Source organism: Torulaspora delbrueckii, chromosome 5, assembly GCF_000243375.1.
Source record: "Torulaspora delbrueckii CBS 1146 chromosome 5, complete genome".
NCBI lineage: Eukaryota > Fungi > Ascomycota > Saccharomycetes > Saccharomycetales > Saccharomycetaceae > Torulaspora > Torulaspora delbrueckii.
Genome location: NC_016505.1, coordinates 213,866 through 236,879, shown reverse-complemented (window position 1 = coordinate 236,879; position 23,014 = coordinate 213,866). Strand labels below are relative to the sequence as shown.

Sequence of the window (23,014 nt, the reverse complement as noted above, 5' to 3'; positions counted from 1 at the left end):
TATTAGATAATGTCTTTCTTCAGCTCATCGCAATAGAGTTAAATTTTCCAGGGTATCCGAATTCAAGAAATTTATCAACTATCGAAAATACGGCTTCTTCAGATCTGTTGAGGTTAAAGTGACTCTCAAGATCATTATTGATGGTACTGATTGGCCGAACAAGCAGGAGATTATTCTCAACTTCTTCGCGGACCCTTTTCATCAACAAATTCTTCCGTAATGTGGTTGATGCTGCACCAAAGGAACATATTGTGAGAGAACTTGTGAGACCTATCGGTCTTCAGGCTCCTCCCAGAGCAGAGACTGTTTACTCCAGAGGCAATTCTTTCAAAGAAATGTTTGATCGTGATAAGACCGAGAAGAGAAGTCAGGAACTTGGTGTTGAATTTAGCAAATCTGGAATGTATGAGCTTCATGCGTTTCAAAAAAATGGAGGTAAGATGTTCATATCACCCAAATCATACTGGAGAGCAGATAAGGCCTTGTATTTTCCACATCTTAGAGGCACATCATTAGCGGGTGCTACGGAGGACTTAGAGGAGAAGATGAGAGGCAAGATCAATATCATAAGGCTATTTACAAATCAAGTTGGTGACAAATTATCGAAGCAATACCTGCAAAATAAGGAATTGGGAATGGACTACCTGGCGTCGGATTATGACAAACTAGCTAAAGAAGGTGTGCAACTCGTGGAAGTCAGTTTTCTCGAGAGCACCATTAAAATGATAATAGCAAAACTATCGACTTACAAGTTAAGGAATCTGATTCCAAAAGCTAGGCATTCGACCTACTATATGTGCGACAGGGACCAATTACCTTTCACACTCAGAGAATCCCTTGAGATCAATAACATTTATACAGGCTACGTCGTAGTCGTGGATCCTAATTTGAAGATTAGATGGATGGGCTGCGGAGCAGCTTCCCAAGAAGAGTTCAAACTACTGTGGAAATGTGTCAGAGGCATACGCAAAGAATTTGCGCCTACAAAGGAGTCCTGAACCAATATAAAGACCTGTATATATCCATTATCCAAATATTCGTCAGTCACGTGAAATGCAGTCAATCAATTCTTACTTAATATCTAGTTGGTCAGACATCAGTTTCGATCGTCACTAAAGCCTAGCGAAATGCTTGCTAATAGACTCTACTCATCATACAAGACTTCTTCCGGGCCCCGGAGACCTTCACCGCATGCGTTGATGTATAGAAAGTGGGCAAAACCTGTGGGAAAGTTACTAACTTTAAGCATTGGTTCGTATTATACCTTATTTTATCTATGGGAATATCTGGAAAGGAGTGAATTAGAATATGAAAAATCTAGAAATATCTGAAGAGTCATTTTGCTCGACATTGAGCTTAAAATGTGTAAATCATAACATTGTATATAGCGTTTATTCGACAGAGTTAATCTCTTTCTTCAATCTCTTTTCGACAGCCTCCAAGAACTCGTTGGTGTTGACGTATGAATCTCTATCAGTCTTGCCGCAAGCGAAGGCAAGATCTTTGGTCATGATACCGTCCTCTTGAACAGTGTTTAAAGTAGCAGATTCAAGCAAATTGGCGAATTTAGTGACTTCTGGGGTACCATCCAATTCACCTCTCTTGGCTAGACCTCTAGTCCATGCGAAGATAGAAGCAATGGAGTTGGTTGAGGTTTCCTTACCCTGTTGATATTGTCTGTAATGTCTAGTGACGGTACCGTGAGCTGCCTCACTCTCAAAAGTCTTGCCGTCTGGGGTAACTAGCACAGAGGTCATCAAACCTAGAGAACCGAAACCTTGTGCAACAATATCAGATTGAACATCACCATCGTAGTTCTTCAATGCCATAATGAATCCACCCTTAGATTTAATCATTTGAGCGACCATATCGTCGATCAAACGATGTTCGTAGGAAATATTAGCTGCCTCAAATTGAGTCTTGTATTCGGCATCGAAGATCTCTTGGAAAATGTCCTTGAATCTACCGTCATATTTCTTCAAGATGGTGTTCTTAGTAGACAAGAATAAGTTCAATTTCTTGTTAAGAGCCAACTTAAAGGATGCATGGGCAAACCCGCGGATAGATTCATCAGTGTTGTACATTGCTAACGCCACACCAGCACCTTTGTAGTCGTAAACTTCTAATTTGGTTGGTTCAGAGCCATCTTCTGGCTTGTAAACCAATTCCAATTTACCTGGACCTGGAATAATCGCATCTGTCGCCTTGTACTGGTCAGCATGGGCGTGTCTACCAATAATGATAGGCTTCTCCCATCCAGGCACTAAACGTGGAATTCTTGGAATCACAATTGGTTCACGGAAGACAGTACCACCAAGAATGTTTCTAATAGTACCATTTGGGGATTTCCACATTTTGCTCAAGTTAAACTCCTTGACACGGGCCTCATCTGGGGTAATAGTAGCACACTTGATACCCACACCATACTGCTTAATAGCATTGGCAGCATCCACTGTAATCTTATCCTGAGTCGCATCACGTGACGTTACTGACAAGTCATAGTACTTCAGATCGACGTCCACGTATGGCAGAATTAGCCTAGTCTTGATTTTGTCCCATATAATACGAGTCATCTCATCACCATCTAGCTCTACAACAGGGCTCTTCACCTTGATCTTTGAAAGAGCAGATCTACTGCTCGAAAAAAATCTTCTTCCTAACATAATTAACCGATCGACAGCTGTAGCGAACTCAATTCCTTGCCAATTGGAAAAGGTTTGATTAAATTCGGCTTATCAAGAGCTTCTTCGTAGAATTAAAGTTTAACGAGTCACATTAATCTTCGAGGTGTAAGAAAGATTGAAAAATTCCAGTGCTGTCCGGAATGCCCGGGGTTTGTCCGAGCTGCGATCATGTTGCTAAATACGAATTTTTGGCTTACTCTGCGAAAAAGGTCGGCGGCTAAATTTCTAGTCATTTAACCATCACTTATTCTGGAGCCAAGGAATATTCTGATATGCCTGAGGGACTATTTGACCAGCCTTTTGTCTATTGTGGTGTATGTCATAAGCACTCAACGAAAGAAGAGCCCCTCTATTTAACTTCATGTGCCCATACGCTGTGTTTACAACATTTGAATAATACTATTTGCCCTATATGTGGTACTAGAGATATTTTAGTAGTAAAATTGGTGGAGACTAAGCAGCTACCTGAAGATATCCGAATTTTGTTTCAACCTATTCCTGCTGTTTTGGAAAATTTATACAATGTTTCGCAGTTCCAGATAACAGGGTTAGTGAATCAGTGTCAGTACTATCAGGAAAATTGTATCAAGTTGCGAGAAAAATGTGCCAGGCAGCGTCAGTTGTTATATCAGGCAAAGGAAGAGCTGGATGCGGTGGCCAAGTTGAAATCGAGGATTGCGGAGTTAGAGGCATCTTTGGCGAGACGATCGGGCCATATGAATTCTTCGGGATCTTCTGTTTTCACTGCGATGAAACCACCAGATACAGTTGATCTTACTGGAGATGATCATGTACTGCAAAGAGATGAACAATCTTTTATACAAAAGTTGAAGACATCCTCGTCGTTGAGAAACAAATTACAACAGCCGCTGAAGAGACAGACTTCTGCTTCGGTATTTGATAGGTCATTCAATGATAACGAAGCCATCGCAGAATCTACTCAACTCGATAGGTTCATATCCACACCTAGTACTTTGAGTGGTAAAAAGTACTGCTCATCGCCGATAGTTGACCCGTTGACGAAAGCTTCAACGGCGGTTCGTATCGACACAAGGGGAAGTGAGGATTCTAAAAAAGGTCAATCGCAGTTCCCGAGTGCATTGGATAAATTAAGAATCGTGAAGCAAAACCATACGTTCAACAATACGGCGGGGTCTTTCAGTAGAGGCAGTCAAGGATTAACCCCACATATGAGAAGCAGCAATAATATGCAAACCCAAACCGGCCTGTTAATGCGCAGGAATACAAGTGGTCAACCAAATTCTAGCTCCGAAGGTCTGGCGACAGCGGGAACGAGTAAGAAGTTCAGACGGATAAGGTAAATCGTGTGATAAAAGTTGTCTCCAATTAAAATTATAATAAACATAAACAGTCGAATACAAAATAACATATGTGGTCCTTCACTGGGAATACAATGAACAACGCACATCCATCATCGATCATTCTTCCTGGCAATTTTTGATTTTTTTTCTATTTCTTAAGTGAATATTGAGTCAGTAGTACAGGCCTATAGTACTATGGATGCATCATTGGTAATCTAGCTTAGATCAAACCAGACTTCTTCAATTGGACGTAAGATGCAAAGAATGGAACCAAGAACCCTAGAGAGAAGAAACCAAAGTGGATAATGGCATATGGGATTTTTCTGTTGTGAATCTTGACTGGAACGTTGGAGTAGACACCTTCCTTGAAGTGGACTTGGGATCTGATAGATGATGAGAAAGCTCTTCTAGTGGAGAATCTAACCAATTGTTGTCTGAACATGTCTGTGGTGTATCTGGAGTTGTCTTTGATTGTATTAGAAGAAGACCAGTAGCGAAACTAATTAACAACTAAGGACCAGTTGATGAGATTGATGAAACCATTCGAGAACTCTGCCAATCTCCCTTGCAGAGGAAAAAATCGATCAAGCCGATAAAACCAAGTTTATGCGATGTTTGGGTTCAAGAGTAAAGTAAGCTGCGAACGCTGCGCTTTGATTGGCTAGGGCGACATTTCAAAAGACCGAACCTGTGTGAGGAACTTCGACCACTTTCAGTTTGTCGGTAGGCTAGTAAGATTGTCATCTCAAGAAGGAGGATATCTGAATTATTTTGAGCTAACTTTTCAGGTTCACGATAGAAAGGGATCGCACACATATCCATTCCATATACAATGTCTGCTATTGCTCCAATTACAGGTACTTTGAAGAAAAGAATCCTAGCTGATATCTTTATTGGTTTCTCTCTAGGTGGTGCTATGGCCACTTATTGGTGGTGGGGTTTTCACAAGAACGTTATCAACAAGCGTGAAGCTTATTACGCTCAACTTGCAGAACAAAAGAAGCTTGAAAACTGAGCTGGTCTGAATGAAACGAAATGTGGTTAAATTTTACTGAATGACCATTTCTCTTGTTAGAAAGTTGGTAATGCAATTGAAACACCATGGTACCTGTCATTTTATTACAATATTCAAAATTTATCTTTAATGTACGGAAAATTAAAAATGAAACAAAGAAATCAACGCACTACAACAAATGGATTATCTCGTCATTTTATTTATTCTTTTATATATCTATACCTCTTAAACGGGATGGTTCATAGAGTTCATTTAGCGCATGCTACTATCAATGTAGCGGTTCCCATTAATGAGGCCGTCACTGACAATAATGAACCTCTTGTTTATACCCTTTTCCCGCAGTCTGTCCTGCAAAAATCGAAGGGTAGCTATTTCACCTAGTGTTACTCCACCTAAGAATACAACGATGGTAATATCGCTAACCTTGTTACTCGTCTTCCCAATGGTCACTCGCTTCTTATTCTTCTTTACCGCAGGCAGCCAAGATTCTTCTGTAACAATTCCTGCTTTGCCATACATTTGTTCAAAGAGCTCTTCTGTTTTCGCAGTACTGGGCTCTCTCGATATGATAAATGGCTGCTGAGAAGCATAATGTTTACTCAGTATCGATCTGTCATATAAAAGCTGAACGAGCCTCGTAACAATTGGAACAACACCACAATATGCGAAAGTGGCATCCTTAGGATTTGCAGCGTCGTTTCCATTTGTTATATGCGACTCTCGTATCTCATCGTCCACAGGCGGCATAGTATCGAGCCATGCAGATATGTAGTGATATTCTCTCCTCCAAATCGAACTGTACTGCTTTGTGGACAAGGTTTTAGTCGTTATTACTCCATTGGCTGCCAGTCTTTCTAGTTGAAAGCAAATTTCGATGCCAAATGTGTCTATCATCTCTTTTTTGAGTAACTCATAATCCTTATCTCGAAGGCCATTCTTACAAATAGACGACAAACACAGTAAACGCATAATGCGTTTTAAGCCTACTTGGCCCTCATAAAGCAAGTCCAAAATGCTATCGCAACTAGACTTATTATCGAGGTTCCCAAGTAAGAGGTCTTGCTCCAATTCTAGTATCCGATTGAGTTGCACAGATTCATCCTTCTCCACCTCCTTTAAAATATCTGAAGATAATGTTGTATGGACTTTGAGAAGTTTCTGCCTTTCTTGTAACGAGCCAAGGGAATCAACAAATTGCTTAATTTCCCCAACGCTTTCAGCTTTATGTCTAGCGTCATATTTGTCTTGTAGCTCCCTTGCTATGTAGTTCAGCCGTGGCCCCAGAGCACCAAAGTTAAGAAACTTAAGGTCGTCCCAGATACTATCTTTATCACATTTCAAGCTCACATCATCCAGACCTTTTACCTTCCCATCTGGCGTTAGTCCATGTAAATCGTCAAGCAAACCAGAATATGTCAATTGGGTAAGCAAGGGAGTCATCGGATCCATATCCCTGTCAAAAACAATAAGATCTTTCTCCAGCCCACTATATTTGTCACCATACAGGGTTTCTTTGATAAAAACCTCTTCTTCATCTTCACTGCGTTCAACTCTTTGCCGAAGCAGGTGCAGAATCTTCTGGGATTCCAAGCCGAATGACACAGCATGTGTTATGGTTGAGTGAGTCTCTTGGAGTAATGATTGTAGACAGTCAACCATGTTATCAACAAGAATGGCCCGTGTGGCAGACTGCTGTGAGGAAACGTTAGGTGAAAACAAATTCTGCCCATCACTATTATAAAGAATATTGCACAGAAGGACGTTATCATCGATTTGAGGGAATGCCAACATGTTCCAAGGATATAATTGAACATCGATCTTATTAGGTAGCTGAGATCTTATAAAATGCGAGAGCTTGGAACCTCTCTTGGTAGCGCGCTTAAGCAAATCATTACTCATTTGACTTTCCCAGGTGCAATAAAGAATACTCATTGTCTGTAGTTTCAAATCACTCACTGTACTTATGAGTTCCTTGGGCAAGCATAAATCTGATCGTACGTCTATGAGAAACACAAGGTCCATTTCTACCATTGTACTCAGAATATCAGTTATATCCAATTTGGTTTGATTTCCGAGCACTAGAATCTTTCTCACTGGAGTAGAGGAAGTCAATTGACTGAATGTCAATAAGTCCCCTAAAGTAGCTACTAGCTCAGGCTGCACTACCAGAATTTGGTCAACGGCTGAAACTTCTCTCAATGTCTGGCATAATGACGCACCCAATTTCTTAGTGAACTGACGAGTGTTCCATTGGGAGTTCATAACTGTGGGCTCGAGAGATTTTAGCTTGTCTTAAGACCTGCTTTGAAATCTTCTAATTAAAAAGATCAATCAATCATCGCAGGGCCGCACCTGAAAAATCACTGACCAGATGAAATAAAGATCGAAAAACTCAAGCTATAGTTAAAGATCTCATCTATAATTATTTGTCTATGTTATTAATGCAGTTATGTGCCAGATTTTTTAGCTGGATTGTAGATTTTACGCTGAGATGCCGCTTCTCATAGCAAATGCTCGATAATATTCAAGCATTTCCGGTGTGATACCACGAGAAATTCCACTGAGAGCTTTCTCAAAATGACGAGCTTCCACTCTCTTGGTGTCGAGATTTTCCATTATAGCTGCCAAACCGGCTTCTTGACAAAGTAGTACTACTTCAGCCCCAGAACATCCTTCGGTTCTTCGCGCCAGATTCTCAAGATCGTAATCCGGTTCTTCTTCTGTACTAAACTTACTGCTACACTTGGTCAAAATTTGCAATCTAGCTGCATAGTCTGGTGGTGCCACATAAATGTGTCTGTCGAGTCTACCGGGTCTCAACAATGCTGGATCTATCTCGTCCGGTCTGTTAGTAGCACCCACGATCACAACCCCATTCAGTTCTTCGACACCATCGATCTCATTAAGTAGTGAAGTCAAGACGTGCCCCGCAGCAGACGAAGAAGGACCGTCTCTATCTGGTGATAAGGCATCGATCTCATCAAAAAAGATGATGCTGGGTGCAGCAGCACGGGCTTTACGGAATATCTCTCGAATGGCTCTTTCAGATTCACCCACATACTTGTTGAAGATCTCTGGACCTTTAACAGCCAGAAAATTAAGTCCTGATTCCGTGGCTAAGGCCTTCGCTGTTAAGGTCTTTGAGCAACCAGGTGGACCATATAGTAAAACACCTTTAGGCGCTGAGACTCCTAGTCTCGAGAAGGTTTCGGAAGCCTCCAGAGGAAGTTGTATCATTTCTACCATCTTGCGCTTTAATTCTTCTTGACCACCAATATCAGACCAATACACCTTTGGCATCTCCAAGAAGATCTCTCTCATTGCACTTGGTCTGACTTCAGCCATCGCATTTTCAAGGTCTTCCATACAGACCTTGAGAGCGCGCCCCACACCATCAGGATTCAGTGCTCTTTGGATCGCCTTCATTACTGACTCTCGGCATAGTGCAATCAGATCAGCGCCTACATACCCGTGGGTCCTAGACGCAATGTTCCTGATATCGTCATCAGACAGCGTATGAAGATCTGAGTTCATCTTGTCGAATTGCTTCTTCAAGATTTCCAATCTTGCATCGACATCGGGAACAGCGATCTCAACTTCTTGATCAAATCTGCCGGGCCTTCTCAATGCAGGATCAACGGCGTTGGGTCTGTTGGTTGCAGCGACGACAACGACTCTGCCAGCTCCACCCATTCCATCCATAAGTGTCAAGAGAGTTGCGACCACTCTGCTCTCGGCCTCTCCGGAGTCATCATGAGCACGATTTGGAGCTATGGAATCGATCTCATCAATAAAGATGATCGAGGGCTGGTATTTCTTGGCCTCATCAAAGATTTCCCGCAAAGTTGCCTCTGTTTCACCGAGAAACTTAGAGACAATGGAGGGACCATTAATGGTCAATACATGAGCATTACAGGTGTTAGCGAAACATCTCAAAAGCATCGTTTTACCAGTACCAGGCGGTCCATGTAGTAAGACCCCTCGTGGAGGCGACACGGCGAACCTCGTGAATAATGTTGGTTGATGAAGAGGCAGCTCAATAGTTTTCTTAAGTGAATCGATCTCCTTTGCCAGTCCACCAACCAGGCTGTAGTCAAGCGCTTGCGGTAAGTTGTATTTGGCATTCGGTTCCCGTGAACTTGTAAACTTAATCTTGGTTGATCCTTTGCGAAATAGAACGGGTGGAGACAAGTATAAAGGATCCTCATTAATGTAATCATTGGAATCATTGGAATCATTGATTTCGCACTTTGAGATATCAGGAAGCTTGTCATCTGTAACATCGGCGATCGAGAAAGAACAGTTTTCGTCTTCGTTCAATTGAAAATCTTCAAAGACCATTCCAGGCATGATGATTCCACAATCATTCAACAATTGTTCCACTTTTTTCTCCTGTGGAGTCTCAAGAGGGGCCATTATACCAACAGTGATAGTGGAGGCATAAGGCGGCTGATCAGAAATCTTTCTTATATCTAGACGATCACCAAGTATAACGTTGCCAACTGCTCGTAGCGGATCAGACATCATCAGGACGCTAGCTGGATGAGTTTCTTCTTCGCCTGCCTTGGCAATGGCGACCACTCCCGCCATACCTAGTTTCGAAACAACACACATCGACCCATTGCTAATTTCGAGTTCTTTAAGCACGTTGGGGTGTATTATTGCCATACATGTCTGTTTAACGCTTCTCTCCTTCACTGGCAAAGGTCTCGCTATGTAAGCGGATGGTAATTTAAATTTAGGAGTTTTCAAGCCATCAGAGCTGGGAGTCGATGAGCTCTTCTTTTTGGAAGCTGATGAGCCAGATTTTGGAGCCATTTTTATGTATTCTTTGCCCACTGTTGAATATAATTTTGTTTGGTGAACTAGCGATGAGCTTAAGAGATTTGAATTTTTCAGTTTACAAAGGGAACTGTAAGTAGACACTATCAAGTGGTTAATGACAGTTTGAGACCAGTATGAAGCTTAAGATCCATAGCCTCAGCCGGCAGATGTCTGTCTGCTATAAAAACAGTGTCACAGAGTCGATTTTAGCACGGCCCTCTCCACCAGTTTTGAAGAAACGACTACTGACCAGGCAGCAAGACGGCAACAAGCTACGAATAAACAACATGATCGAACGTTTGGAATTTAAGAAACACGGGATAAAATGTCAAAACATATCTGAGATTATTAAATGCCTATATCCGACTAAGTTTTCGAGACTCCGGCTTGGAAACGGTAGTAGTTATCGAAACAAGCAATTGGAGAAACTGGGAAGAGATTTACTACTCCTTACTGTCAACCAGACTTTTCTTAATCTATTCAAGAAGTCTCAGCAGGACATAGCGGGATTTGATTTCAATTTCGGTGCTAAAATGAACTATATGAGCAGTTGGAAGAAGAACCATTTGTCTCTGATACGGCGTTTCCTGAAATGGAATGATTTAATTGATCTCGCCAGGCTACCGGCGCCTCGAAGTCAGGTACCTCAACGAATTCAAATTGCATTTGATCAAAAAACTTTTGATGCTATCATCGGATATATTTCAGTGACCAACGATCCGGAAGCTGTCAACGGCTTCCTGAAAGAAAAAGTGGCTAAGCAGATAGCTCAAAACATTATATTAGGGTGATATAACTACTCAAGGTATCTTGACGTTTATTTATGAATTATTATATGCAAGACGAGTATAACGGTTGATCAAGCTGGCATTCTATAGGTACAAAGAAGCGGCGAAAACGATATCTCTTTTGATCAATTCTTGTGCCTGGCTCATTTTCATGTGGAGGTTGGAATTACCGATGATTATTGATGCTGTCTTGACTTCACGACAGATTTCATCAAGCCATGTGATGACCCTGACAACTGTACCTTCGGCTTCGAGACTGATATCCATTATCTCTTTGAATGATAATCCTCGAGCCCATTCATACACGACATTCATCAATGCGAACCTCTTCCTTTCCAAGAACTCGGCTTCATCTCTTGTCAATGGAATTTGATGAGTTTCATAAACTTTCAGCATTTGAGTGTAAATCTCCTCGATACGCTTCTTCCCTCTAGCCAGCCTTGGAGTGATAATAGGGGGCTCTTCCTCTCGGGTACGTCCCTCATACACGAAGACCGACAGTAATGCAACGATCTCTTCGGGTTCGAAGTCACCGAGAAAATTGTCCAGGATAAGCTCGGTGAGGACAAGCTCATATCCTGAGTTAATCTCGCACGCAACTCTACCTTTCAGAAGCACATTGTGATTTTGGTCAATAAAGCCAGCGTCCTTAAGAACGGCTAACCTCTTCTCATAATCAGGTAACAGGTTCAAGTTTTGATCTGACATCAAATGGCGTAAGTTGTTGATCTCATCTTTAATCATGAAAGCTTTATATTTGGGCAAAAACTTTTCTGCCAAATCTGGAGAGTTTATTACCTGGCAAGATAGAATTTCATTTTTGATATTATTTCTTTCCAAAATTTGTTGATGAACTTTGAGACTTCCCTTTTTCTCTGCCAAACTCTCCTTCAACCTCTGAGAAATCTTAAGGATGATTTTAACCTCATCCTCGAATTTCTTGACGGATTCATCATCTTTCTTCATAATGTCAGTGAATGAGATTTTCAGCGTATAAGCCGTGATGAGCTCAATCGATGTCAAAGGAACTTCTTGCATAAAATACTTGGTACCTTCAAATCTCTTGAAGTTACTGACCGTGTATTTTGCCAATCCTGCTATATATGGCAAATGATTGGATTCACCAGAGCTTAGTGTGTTGGGTTGCGTAAAAGTCATTACCACCGCTGAATTGTCCTTCATGTTCGTACGGAAAACAAAACCTAATCTGGCATTATCATCGGCATCTCTGAAAACAATTAGTCTTCCTACCTTCAATGCATGAAAGATCGCATCAGTCTTAGCTAGCTCCTCCATCATCTGGGAAGTTGCTTTTCTAAATCTGACCACGGCGTCTAAGAATTTATCCATATCAACGTTGGATCCTGACTTATCGTACAATTGAAGCTCTTCCATTTTCTCTTCCAGTTCATTTATCTTTCTCTCCTGTTCTGGTAACAATGTTTGTTTGGAGTTTTCGCTAAAGGAATATTTGATCATCTCTTCAACTTTCAAAGCTTCAATTCTCAATAGATTCAAGATCATATTGTATGTCAGTCTGAATTGTGATTGCAGCTTGGTAGGTACACCCATTGTCACCTCCTTAAATGAAGCCGACTGTATTGGCTCGTTGTATGCCATAACAATGACCAAACCCATCTTATCCAAACCTCTTCTACCAGCTCTACCAGCCATTTGTGTGAACTCACCAGGAGCCAAATTTCTCAGACCTGTACCATCATGTTTTTGAATTTCACTGAAGATAACAGTTCTTGTTGGCAAGTTTAGACCCATTGCAAATGTTTCCGTTGCAAATAGAACTCTGATCAAACCCTTAGCGAAAAGCATCTCGATCAATTCTTTTACGATGGGCAATAAACCACCATGATGAACCGCGATACCTCTTTCTAAAAGCGATCTGATCTTAAGAATTTGAGGCAGTTCACGATCTTCCTTCTTTAGTCTTGTCACTGATTTCTCGATGAACATGAAAATCTGAGATTTTTCCTTACCATTACAGAAATTGACACCTTCAAGCCAGTCAGCATATTCCTCGCAACGCTTCTTACTGAACACGAATACCACTGCCGGTAATAAATCCTTGGATTTTAGATAATTGACAATATCTGGCCAAGTCTTCTTGGAAGGTCCGCCCCTCTTGTAAAACTGACTCTTGTTTGACCCTATGGCCCCCGCACCTCTAGAGCCACCACGGCCGCCTCGCTGACCTCCACGGGGGCCACCACGTAGACCACCGCGCTGACCACCGCGGCCGCCACCCCTTCCTGACTTGGCGTCCTTTGTGTCATCTTTTGGTGGAGCACCAGCCAGTAAATCCTTATGCTTCTTGAAATTTGAATCCAAAAACTCTTTATTAGAACTTATAACGGGAATCAATTGATTCTTTGCCCAAATGTTAATCTCTAAAGGAACTGGTCTCTTTGGAGTAGAGATGACATAGATATTCTTTTGCTTAGTTCTACCAATCCAGTTCGCAAATTCATAAGTATTAGGAACTGTGGCAGATAGCAGGATGAATTTTACATGTTGAGGTAACATGATAATAACTTCTTCCCAGACCACACCACGATCCTGGTCATTAACGTAATGCACTTCATCGAAGATAACAAATTCCACGTCTCTGATCAGATCTGCACCTCTGTAAAGCATTGATCTCAAGATTTCCGTAGTCATGATCAAACAGTTAGCCTCTGGATTGATCTGGACATCACCGGTGATTAAACCGACACCAACATCCTCGAAGGTTTCTTTAAAATCTCTAAATTTTTGATTTGAGAGAGCTTTAATGGGCGATGTATAGATTGTCTTTGTCATATTTCTCTTGGACATCGCAATTGCATATTCTGCCACTACTGTTTTACCAGCGGATGTGTGTGCAGCAACAAATACCGAATCACCTTGTTCTAAGTGATATACCGCCTCCTTTTGGAAAGTATCCAATTCAAAAGGCCATGTTCTAGCAGGGTTGGGGATCAGCTCATCAAAGTTGTCAATTTTATGGTTCAAATCAACGACATGAGCCCATTCTTTCCGATCCAAATTTTTTTGTGCAGTGACAACATTTCTTGCAAAATCGATTCCCATGGGCAATAGATCATCAATATCAGTACCAGTCTCCTGGTTCGCACCAAAGATAGCTGCTGTGGTTCTGGAATCCGTCTCTCTTTCTTGTTTCAGTTTTTCATCTTCCAATTCGTTTTCGATCTCAAGTTCGTTATCGACTTGGTTCAACTCAGTGACCTGATCAACTGGCTCTTCATTGACACGGGTACTCTCTGGTCTGATGCCCCTTTCCAATCCGTTTGGAACATCAAACAAACCTTGCTGATCCTTATGCAATAATCTAGTAACTTTTTCCATCGAAGAAACACCTTGCGCAGAATCGTGGATCGCATTCATTGTAATCCCACCTGGTGCAAACGGCAGTTGCGAAGTGGAACCCTTTATTGCGTTACCATGAGTATTTATACTTCTGCCCAACGACAGAGAATTGGCAGCATTTGCATTTGTAACTTCCTTTAAATTTACTTCCTCCTTGTAACCGCAGATACGTCCCTCGAGCCCTCTACGCTTTGAATGATAGGAAGTTCTACCAATAGGCTCTGGAATTCTGAGTAGTCCCTTGTAATCATAACTCTCGAATGATTTTCCCTGAGGGACACTCTGTACAGTATCTAGTAAAGACCAGGGCAGTACGTTTGAAGGCTTTAGGAATTTTTCCCTGATAACATCGTCGCTTGAATCGTTGTCCTTTAGTTCGAAAGTAGAGATCTTGTCGTGGAAAAGTTCCACATCATCGTTAGTGATCTCCTTGAGACTATGCCACAACTCATGAACGGACTTTTCAGTGAATGCCATCGCTGTGTTGTTTGTAGGTGTTTAGTTATAAAAGGCTGTTTTTCCAGCGCGCGCTAAAACTGAGCTTATAACTTTAGTCAAATAGCATTGAATACTAAATACTACTAACTTTAAAAAATAATGTTACAACTTGTGTCTATACCTTACTCCCCTTTAAACCAATAAACAATGTTCACTCCTCCTCACTCTCACTACTTGCATCATCATCATCATCATCATCTGAAGAAGAGAATCCGTTGATGTGATTTTGTTGCATTAGTGGTGACCCATTTGAACTGATAGGCGAAGCACCATCAAGCAAAGCTAGTTTATTCTTGATCTTCTCGATTTGTCTATTTTGCTCCTCTTGACTTAATGCCTTTGATCTACGTTTCTTCGTGCTGCCGTTTGTAGGTGGCGACAATGAATGTTCTATACCGTTGGTATGACCATTTTGACCATTCATATCGTGCGCCTGGTCGTACTCGCGGAAGAAAGTGTTGTAAAGTGTCAGAATTGTACTGTTATCGAGTGTATCGAGATCGAGTTCAACTTCTTCATCTTCTGCGAGGTGCGGCATCGACCGTTTGATGATTCCAATAACTTTTTCGAGTTTCGCCGTGGGCAAGTCGTTAATATGTTCCGTGATAACTTTCTTCATATCATAAGTGACCACAGTCTTGAACCGTCTTTTCCTTGAAGGGTCAGTTGTACGCTTTGATCGTCTTGATCTTTTCCTTGCACCACGCGCGAGCCTACGTTCTTTGCGAATCTTATCCAATTCCTGTCTCTTTAACTGTTGCAACTCGATCTTCATTCGATCGAGTTGGTTCTCGAGGTACTGTATAGCCGGATTTGTAATTGAGCTTTCGTCGATTATGGAATCCGAATCGTTTGAATTGTAAAACTCGGAATCATAGTCATAACCGTTCAAATCACTGCGCGAATCTTCATCCGACTCATAATCCTCGATTATGGGCCTTTCTGCCCATTTTGAATTGAAAATATCCTCCAACCGATGACCCATCTGATTGACAATAGTCCCCTCGGGGTTAAACTTGTAACAGTTCTCAAATACCAGCCTTACATCACGCTCAAACTCTTCCAGCGTCTGGTATTTCCAATTATTCAGATTTTTCGAAACGGTCCCAAGATCCATAGGCTCTTTCACATAGTCGAAGTACGTCGGGCAGTTAAGTGCCACGGGATCCACGGGCTCCAAAAACGGATAGTTGAATGCAGCGTGCTTCTTCGACGTAAGCTCCTTGACAACCCCGGAACAGAATTTCATCGCCTGTTGTAGTTTCTTCGACCGCGGTTTCCTCGTCTCATAAGGGTATATATCCTTCGACTTTGGCGGATGAATCTCTCTCTTAGGTCTCCCATTATGTGTCTGAGCCCTGCGAATTACAACGGGAGCCTCTTCATCCGTGCTTTTACGCCTGCGCGGTTGCTTCACTGGGACCGCATCCTTCGCTGGCATATTAAGCATATGTTTTTCAAAAGCCGCCTGTATATTACGCGCCATCTGTGATATAGTAGCCTGAGCCCCATTAAACGTAACACAGTTTGAAACCATCAGGTCGAAATCCGCGTTTACTTCCTCCGGCTGTCCATACGAATCGTTTTGTAATTTCCGCTCTATAGTTCCCAGATCCATAGGTTTCTTGACAGTTTCAAAATATTTAGGGATATTAAGCGCCACTGGATCCACTGGTTTCAAAAAAGGCCTGGCATCCTTGAGTCTGCGTACAGCTTTGATAGCCATCAAAGCATGTCTCTGCTGATGTTTGGGCAAAGGGTTCGCATTCGGAGAAGCTTCTACTGCTGTTTCCTCTTGCACCTGTACAGGGGGAGTTCCAGTAACCTCTTGTACGGGTTCTTGCACCGCGCGCTGTGTCTCGGCCATGGTTGATCGCTTGCCCACCGCGAAGAGCGAGCGACCGGCCTGGCTCGCGACGACCAGCGGATGTTTAAATAGTTGGTGGACCGCGGTGGCAACGTCGAAAAGCAAGCGCGACGACGCGTAGTGGACGCGTAGCATTTACGCGTTAGCGTAAATGCGTACTCGTCTCTCGTGCCTAGCCTACTCTACTCTACTCTACATTAAATATTTCCATGACTGGTTGGTAAGTAAGTCAGTCAGTTGTTGATAACACCAGTACGTTTTGACATCAGAATGGCTGGTCTACCAGCACTTTGTCAATCCCTTGTTGTATAATATTGGTCGTAGTTTTTGTATCTCTCCTTCTCTATCTTTCCCAGCTCTCGTTATTCTATTTTTCCCCCGTTGCGTGAAAAAAAGTTATTTGTAATATCCGCTTAAAGGATCCTGGTAACCCACACACTTGTGACAAAACAGTCACAAGAAATCAGTAGGGGTAATTCTATTTGCTATACTTGGAACAGCATAGTATAATAGTGCAGTATAGTGCAATATAGCATAATATAGCATAATATAGCACAACAGAGCATAGAAAAAAGGACGCCTCGATGTCATTGTATTATTCGCTGGTGTTTGGTGTGCTCGTGTTCGAAGTCGTCATCTTTAGCATCTTGGCTTTGCCTATCCCCACTCGTCTGCGCAAACCATTGACGTTGGTTCTACTCAGACCGTTCCAAAATGATATCATTCAGATCACAATTAAATGTGTCCTAGGTTTCATCCTACTGCTCTTTCTCGATACTATCAATAAAGTTTACAACATCGACCGCGAATTGCAAGCCGCGTCGTCTGCTAATACCAAAGGCGGTGGCGTTTACTCGCAGGATCGCATCGAAGTTCTATCGCGCAAGTTCTTTGCCCAGAGGAATATGTATCTCACTGGTATGACTTTGTTCCTCACTTTCACAGTGGCACGGACCTTTGGTCTTGTTCAGGAGCTACTTCAGCTCAAGGACAAGTACCGTAAGGAGTCTCCAAAATTTGATACCAAGCAGGACGAAGCGGTCAACGCGAAGCGGAAGGATGAGTTGGAACAAGAGATCAAGGAGAAGGATCTGGAGATAGCTCGCTTGAAGGAGAAGGCTGAAGCTTTGCAGAAGGAAATGTAGTTTTTCTATGTATTCGTATATGAGTTGCTTTTATGCTTGGGCATGAATACAAAGTTTTCATCAGTTTTGCCAAAGAACAACTCACTTAGCTTGATCCAATCTTCGACGTTTGTGCTCCCCAATTGGGTTTCCAACTCATCACGACCGCGCCAGTTTGGTGGTCTTTCGTTTAGCGCTACGGGAAAACGCTCACATATGCCCATCGGTATATAGCGATGGAAGAAAGACATGAATTCACAGAAGAATCTACGGCATTGTGAAATACCGTATTCATCTGTGCCCCAATGTTCCATTGCGAACTGCGCGTAATCCTTGAGGATATCCAATCTTTCACTACTTGTCTTGTCCAGATGCTGTTGTGCGTCCACTTCTTCGAAAATCCAAGGCTTGATCAGTGCTCCACGGGCAACCATTACACTATCGATCGCCTCATTAGAATTCACATGTGCGTACCAATCCTCGAAGTTGTTTACATCACCGTTGCCTACAAACTGGATCCTACGTTCACGTTCAGCTTCCTCTTCGCACTGGCGTAAAGTGGTTGCGACTTTTGAAATGTAGTCCCAGTCGGCTAGCTTGGTGTAACGTTGTTGTCTTGAACGCCCATGTAAGGTGATCGCGGCTACATCGGTCTCGTTGACTAGTCTTTTCACTAGCCCTTCAGCGATTGGATGTTCATCTTTTGTGCCTGTACGGATCTTGACAGTCACTGGGATTTCCCCAGAGACGTAATTCATAGCGTTGAGGCAGCGGATCATCCGTGCAGGGTTGTCCAACAATGCACTACCGGAACCTTGTCTGTACAATAAGTCGATCGGACACCCAGAGTTCAAATTGATCTCACTGATGTGACCGCTTGAGTGCTCAGCCAGCGCTTCGGCGGCCTTGGCAGCTTGCCAAGCTTTTGAACAGGCTATTTGAACACCATAGCCGGGGTATTCGCTCACATGCGCTTTGGGCAACGCCCATTCGGAGTTGGTACCTTGGATTAGTGGCACGCTGAGTGCCATCTCGGAATATGTGACATCGGCTCCCAATTTGCGCATCAAACGTCGATACGGTAAGTTACCGACGGTGGTCAATGGCGAAACGATCTTCTTACGGTGCAGATCCAAAGCCTTCTTTTCCCCTGCAAAATATCTAGTATCTTTGTACTTGTTGTACAAATCCCTCTGACGCTCTCTCTTGGCTTGCAACTCTTTCTCGCGTTGAACTACTTGTGGAGCCTTATCCTCATCTATCTTTGTCGCCTCTTTTGAAGCGGTGAAATCACGGTGCTCCTGCTGAATCGCATCGATGATCTCTAAGACTTCCTCACTCTTCGAAAATGGGAAACGTCTCTTCACAAGATCAAGCTTAGCAGAACCATCGATGTGGTTCACCTCATGATTCAATTCCCACAACTTCGAGCACAACTCAGACTCTTCCTTCCTCAGTTTTGAGTCCTCCATATGTGATGATAGGAATCGACATTTGAATCCCATGGGACAACGACCTAAGGATTTGTAAACTGGACACTCTACAAAGATCTCCGACTCGATCTCAGGCTTCTTCGTCGAAAGGTAAAGTGGGATATCGTGCACAAACCTGCATTGATCACCAAAACTGCAAATTTCACCTGATTCTGAGCCTTGGATGTAACGAGGACATAGCGCATTAATTTCTTTAACTTGACGATTATCTCTGTTCTTATTCTGACCCTTCTTCTTGTTCTTACGCTTTTTTCCACTATCGTTAGACCCAATATCGTTCAACATACGATCTGAAGAAGGCTCTTCATCATAAACTATAGGTCTGACGACCTCTTGAGTGTATACAATAAACTCTGGTTTCAAATGGGCCACACCTTTCGATACGGACACATCTTGTCTCTTTAACGATTCGCTATCGCCTTCACTGGACCTCTTTTCGCTAGTCATTGGCTACTTGTGTGGTTTAAAGATACATAGTCTATTTGACAATTTTTCACTCATCTCATCTTTCAACTCATCGCTGAAAAATTAGTATTGATAGCGCGAGAGAAGCTTGAATTACAAACGGAAAGTCAGAATTGACCAACTAAACTTAAAGTGATTAGAAAAATAAACAAAAAATTACAGAAGTCACAGAGAGCTGAAATAAAGGATGAAAATTGGTTCAACAAGTACAGCGAATTTTCGTCTACATAATGTATAATCAAGCAACCGCCAAGAACACCGAATCGTTATGTAGCCTTTACTCGCCGTAGATCATTCGACACAGTTGTCCGATTGGGCCCGGCTCGTCCGGACAAAACGAAACCGATCCTCGCCCTGTCCGAAGCTGATTTCCCAAACGTCGTGTAGAAATCGACCTCTACCACCAGCTACATTCCAAGGAAAGTGTTGTAAAAGGTGTATAAGTCGCTTTTGAGAGCAGTTTCTAGTTTGCTGAGTGTGCTCCTTCATTGGCCGTTTTAAAATTTCTGTTTGATAGACAGCTGCTTAGTGTTTTAACGAGAGAAACGGTAGTTGAACGATGGATTTCACGTCTATGACTATGGCTGATAACCCGACAACTACGACAGCTGCTGCCTCCCCGACACCTACCGGGACGATGGTTGGTGGTAGGGTGAATAGTGCGTCTGGTGTTGCGAGTGGGGGAGGAATGTTTATGGGTGATGATGCTGCCGATGCGCTCCTGAATGCACATCAGTTTCACCATCCGTCGATCCCAGCTCCACATAATATGGCCAAATTACGCAGAGACTCTATTGCGCACACTCAGGGGATGGGGGGTGTCTCCTGGGGGTCTTTGACCATTGGTTCGTGGCTAAGAGATGAAGTTATGTTGCATGCTACGTTGAAGAATGGGAGAAGTAATAGTACATCAAAGAACGCTACAGTGCATTTACATCCTTCGCACCGTAATAGTACGTCGAATTCGCCACCTTTATTGCCTCAGAATAGTGCAAGAAGGCCGTCCCATTTTTCTGCGGGCTCACCACCCGCTGCTCATAATGCTTATTTGCCGAATCTGGAGCAGCAGTACTGTAAGGATTACTCGTGTTGTGGTCTATCATTGCCGGGGCTACATGATCTATTAAGGCACTACGAAGAGGCCCACATAGCTACTTCGCCGGGGACAACTATGCCAGCTACTCACGCTGGTTATTCAGCATCAAATACCAATGCCGCGGCATCGCAGCTAAAGAGGAAATCGCAACAGGCAGTACAACAGCGACAACCACAACATACAAACTATAGAAACCAACCCCAACACCATCAGCAACAGCAGCATATTATACAACAGCAACCTCACCAGCGCCATAACCAGGGTCCTGGCCAAGCCATGTCCCAGCAGAGAGTTCCCCTGTCACCGGCAACGGCAACGACGGCCCATGGTAATCTCTCTATGGGAACGGGCAATTCAACCAGTTCCACTGGTACTACATCGTCTAGTCAGGTTCCACCACAATTGCATCTAAATGGGAATCTCGTGGATGCTGTTTCGACGAATGATGTCTTCTTGCAGGCCAATAATACTCACCTTTCATCTAGTCATAATCCTCATATGCTAAGGCGACACGACCAAGCAGCAGCAATGCATAACAACAACGTGGCTGCACAAAATGGTAAGATCCCCATTACGCCGCAACATTCGTTCAATGCCTATTCTTTGAACATTGCCTCTAATTCGAAAGGTGCACAGGCTAGCAATAGGATGAACAACATGAATTTGCATAATAACGTCCCAAACAGTAACATCAACAACATGAACAAATTCCCCAAATTCCCCAACAACATGCATGCGGCGATGGAATTAGATTTCATGGATGAAGATATTATAGGGGGAGATGTTGATGATCCTGCATTTATGCGCTTGAGTAACCCAATCGCGCACACTACTGATGGCTCTTTTGCCGCTATGAATGCAGCTAGGTTCAATGCGATGAGTATGCCTACGGTGGGACAACCGACCCCACCTCCAAGCACAACTACAGGAACAGTACCGCCGCACGTAATACACGACGAAGAGGAGGACGATGACGATGATGACGATGATGACGACGATGACGACGATGAAATGGCAGTACAGAGCAGCATCAACACCAAGACCAAGTCCTCTCAACAAAATAAAGGCTACATCGATGATCCAGCAAGGAGATTATACGTGATGGATCACGAAGAGCACAAGCCTTTTAAGTGTCCAGTGATTGGTTGTGACAAGACTTACAAAAACCAAAATGGTCTGAAGTACCACAAACAACACGGCCATCAAAATCAGAAATTGCACGAGAACCCAGATGGAACATTCAGTATAATAGATCCTGAGTCCAATGAACCTTACCCTGATGGTATGGGCTACGAGAAAGATAAACCTTATCGCTGCGAAGTCTGCGGTAAGCGTTACAAGAACTTGAACGGTCTCAAGTATCACAGAGGGCATTCAACCCATTGAATATATTCAATTGGCCAACCCTAAACGGCTTCGATTCACCATATGTAATTTTACAGTTACCTTCATCATTAGCCACTTTTGTAGAGATAACTTTGTATTTTGTTTTGAGTTTTATTCTCTCCGCACAGTAATTCATAAGGGGATTAAGAAACGGCTTGAATATCTCGAGCTCGAGATACGAAGTTGATGAAAATTAAGAGGTTCGTTTGATAAGCCGATGAGGATCAATATTACACGTCCATTACAACTGCTACAATTGTCCTCCTACTTGGGCATCCTCCTCCTTGTCAAGTTATTCATTATCCTGCCGCTGGCCGTTATTTTGTTCAATGACTTCTACCACCACTTACTACCGTCAGATTCATCGCAATGGGTACCGTTATCAGCTTTTAATATCAGAGAAGACTCGAACAGCACGACTGTTTACCAACAAAAGATTAATCGCATTCAGACAGAGAATGAGTTGCCATCCATAGTCGATAACGGAATGTCACAATGGATCAATCTTCATAATCAAATAGAATACAAGGTAGATCTGGATACAAAGTTCTATTGTGTACCCACCTGGCGTACTGCGTACCAAACAAGTAATATAGATGAAGTTGTGATGGAAGTGTACTCATCAAATTTTGCCAGTTCCCTTCTTTATCGTCGCACGGTTCCCATTATTTGTATGAAGAATGATGACTCTATAAATGCTTTAGAACTTTACAAATATGGACCTTCTAGACTGGAATTGTTCAAAAAGGAATGGTCGAACCACATCAAGGTACATGATAAGATATCCGTCACTCATAATCTGCAAGCCTTCCGCTACGTGCTGAAAGCACCCAAGACTTTCAAACTTATCATGCAGCCAGATTCTGGTTTTCGGTTTAGAATGAGCTTTGAACAGGGGCTAAGAAATGCAATGCTGCGTTGGCATAAAATTACGTATGCGGTTGGTATTGTCGTTTTCGATTTTGCCATCTCTACCTTGTTCGCATTTACTGCGTTCATATCTTTCTTCTTAATCACGAGAAGAGGCACGAATAAACTAAGCCCGAAGGTTGATTAGTATCAGTAACCGGT

General features: G+C 42.7%; 15 protein-coding genes across 15 annotated transcripts; 8 read left to right on the top strand and 7 right to left on the bottom strand.

Moving 5' to 3' along the window:
* Positions 1 to 140: 140 nt before the first annotated feature.
* ATP10 (Atp10p) lies at positions 141 to 998 on the top strand (the record flags this gene model as incomplete). Its single annotated transcript, XM_003681524.1, has 1 exon — positions 141 to 998. The coding sequence occupies one exon, from the start codon at positions 141 to 143 to the stop codon at positions 996 to 998; it is 858 nt and encodes a 285-aa protein (XP_003681572.1).
* Positions 999 to 1,127: 129 nt separating this feature from the next.
* Positions 1,128 to 1,331, top strand: TDEL0E01170 (uncharacterized protein; the record flags this gene model as incomplete). The annotated part of the gene is made up of 1 exon (XM_003681523.1): positions 1,128 to 1,331. The coding sequence occupies one exon, from the start codon at positions 1,128 to 1,130 to the stop codon at positions 1,329 to 1,331; it is 204 nt and encodes a 67-aa protein (XP_003681571.1).
* Positions 1,332 to 1,391: 60 nt separating this feature from the next.
* Positions 1,392 to 2,663, bottom strand: IDP1 (isocitrate dehydrogenase (NADP(+)) IDP1; the record flags this gene model as incomplete). The annotated part of the gene is made up of 1 exon (XM_003681522.1): positions 1,392 to 2,663. One exon carries the CDS (start codon positions 2,661 to 2,663, stop codon positions 1,392 to 1,394), a length of 1,272 nt encoding a protein of 423 aa, XP_003681570.1.
* Positions 2,664 to 2,956: 293 nt separating this feature from the next.
* CST9 (SUMO ligase CST9) lies at positions 2,957 to 4,006 on the top strand (the record flags this gene model as incomplete). Its single annotated transcript, XM_003681521.1, has 1 exon — positions 2,957 to 4,006. One exon carries the CDS (start codon positions 2,957 to 2,959, stop codon positions 4,004 to 4,006), a length of 1,050 nt encoding a protein of 349 aa, XP_003681569.1.
* Positions 4,007 to 4,226: 220 nt separating this feature from the next.
* On the bottom strand, positions 4,227 to 4,448 carry COX8 (cytochrome c oxidase subunit VIII; the record flags this gene model as incomplete). The annotated part of the gene is made up of 1 exon (XM_003681520.1): positions 4,227 to 4,448. The coding sequence occupies one exon, from the start codon at positions 4,446 to 4,448 to the stop codon at positions 4,227 to 4,229; it is 222 nt and encodes a 73-aa protein (XP_003681568.1).
* Positions 4,449 to 4,838: 390 nt separating this feature from the next.
* Positions 4,839 to 5,021, top strand: COX9 (cytochrome c oxidase subunit VIIa; the record flags this gene model as incomplete). Its single annotated transcript, XM_003681519.1, has 1 exon — positions 4,839 to 5,021. One exon carries the CDS (start codon positions 4,839 to 4,841, stop codon positions 5,019 to 5,021), a length of 183 nt encoding a protein of 60 aa, XP_003681567.1.
* Positions 5,022 to 5,273: 252 nt separating this feature from the next.
* VPS33 (tethering complex ATP-binding subunit VPS33) lies at positions 5,274 to 7,283 on the bottom strand (the record flags this gene model as incomplete). The annotated part of the gene is made up of 1 exon (XM_003681518.1): positions 5,274 to 7,283. The coding sequence occupies one exon, from the start codon at positions 7,281 to 7,283 to the stop codon at positions 5,274 to 5,276; it is 2,010 nt and encodes a 669-aa protein (XP_003681566.1).
* A 219-nt stretch (positions 7,284 to 7,502) lies between these two features.
* AFG2 (AAA family ATPase AFG2) lies at positions 7,503 to 9,839 on the bottom strand (the record flags this gene model as incomplete). Its single annotated transcript, XM_003681517.1, has 1 exon — positions 7,503 to 9,839. The coding sequence occupies one exon, from the start codon at positions 9,837 to 9,839 to the stop codon at positions 7,503 to 7,505; it is 2,337 nt and encodes a 778-aa protein (XP_003681565.1).
* Positions 9,840 to 9,979: 140 nt separating this feature from the next.
* On the top strand, positions 9,980 to 10,636 carry CBS1 (Cbs1p; the record flags this gene model as incomplete). The annotated part of the gene is made up of 1 exon (XM_003681516.1): positions 9,980 to 10,636. One exon carries the CDS (start codon positions 9,980 to 9,982, stop codon positions 10,634 to 10,636), a length of 657 nt encoding a protein of 218 aa, XP_003681564.1.
* An 81-nt stretch (positions 10,637 to 10,717) lies between these two features.
* Positions 10,718 to 14,491, bottom strand: SKI2 (SKI complex RNA helicase subunit SKI2; the record flags this gene model as incomplete). Its single annotated transcript, XM_003681515.1, has 1 exon — positions 10,718 to 14,491. One exon carries the CDS (start codon positions 14,489 to 14,491, stop codon positions 10,718 to 10,720), a length of 3,774 nt encoding a protein of 1,257 aa, XP_003681563.1.
* Positions 14,492 to 14,663: 172 nt separating this feature from the next.
* Positions 14,664 to 16,514, bottom strand: BDF1 (chromatin-binding protein BDF1; the record flags this gene model as incomplete). Its single annotated transcript, XM_003681514.1, has 1 exon — positions 14,664 to 16,514. One exon carries the CDS (start codon positions 16,512 to 16,514, stop codon positions 14,664 to 14,666), a length of 1,851 nt encoding a protein of 616 aa, XP_003681562.1.
* Positions 16,515 to 16,963: 449 nt separating this feature from the next.
* Positions 16,964 to 17,524, top strand: YET3 (Yet3p; the record flags this gene model as incomplete). The annotated part of the gene is made up of 1 exon (XM_003681513.1): positions 16,964 to 17,524. The coding sequence occupies one exon, from the start codon at positions 16,964 to 16,966 to the stop codon at positions 17,522 to 17,524; it is 561 nt and encodes a 186-aa protein (XP_003681561.1).
* Positions 17,525 to 17,529: 5 nt separating this feature from the next.
* Positions 17,530 to 19,443, bottom strand: DUS3 (tRNA dihydrouridine synthase DUS3; the record flags this gene model as incomplete). Its single annotated transcript, XM_003681512.1, has 1 exon — positions 17,530 to 19,443. The coding sequence occupies one exon, from the start codon at positions 19,441 to 19,443 to the stop codon at positions 17,530 to 17,532; it is 1,914 nt and encodes a 637-aa protein (XP_003681560.1).
* A 577-nt stretch (positions 19,444 to 20,020) lies between these two features.
* Positions 20,021 to 21,943, top strand: SFP1 (zinc-coordinating transcription factor SFP1; the record flags this gene model as incomplete). The annotated part of the gene is made up of 1 exon (XM_003681511.1): positions 20,021 to 21,943. One exon carries the CDS (start codon positions 20,021 to 20,023, stop codon positions 21,941 to 21,943), a length of 1,923 nt encoding a protein of 640 aa, XP_003681559.1.
* A 217-nt stretch (positions 21,944 to 22,160) lies between these two features.
* SEI1 (seipin) lies at positions 22,161 to 23,000 on the top strand (the record flags this gene model as incomplete). Its single annotated transcript, XM_003681510.1, has 1 exon — positions 22,161 to 23,000. The coding sequence occupies one exon, from the start codon at positions 22,161 to 22,163 to the stop codon at positions 22,998 to 23,000; it is 840 nt and encodes a 279-aa protein (XP_003681558.1).
* Positions 23,001 to 23,014: the final 14 nt, after the last annotated feature.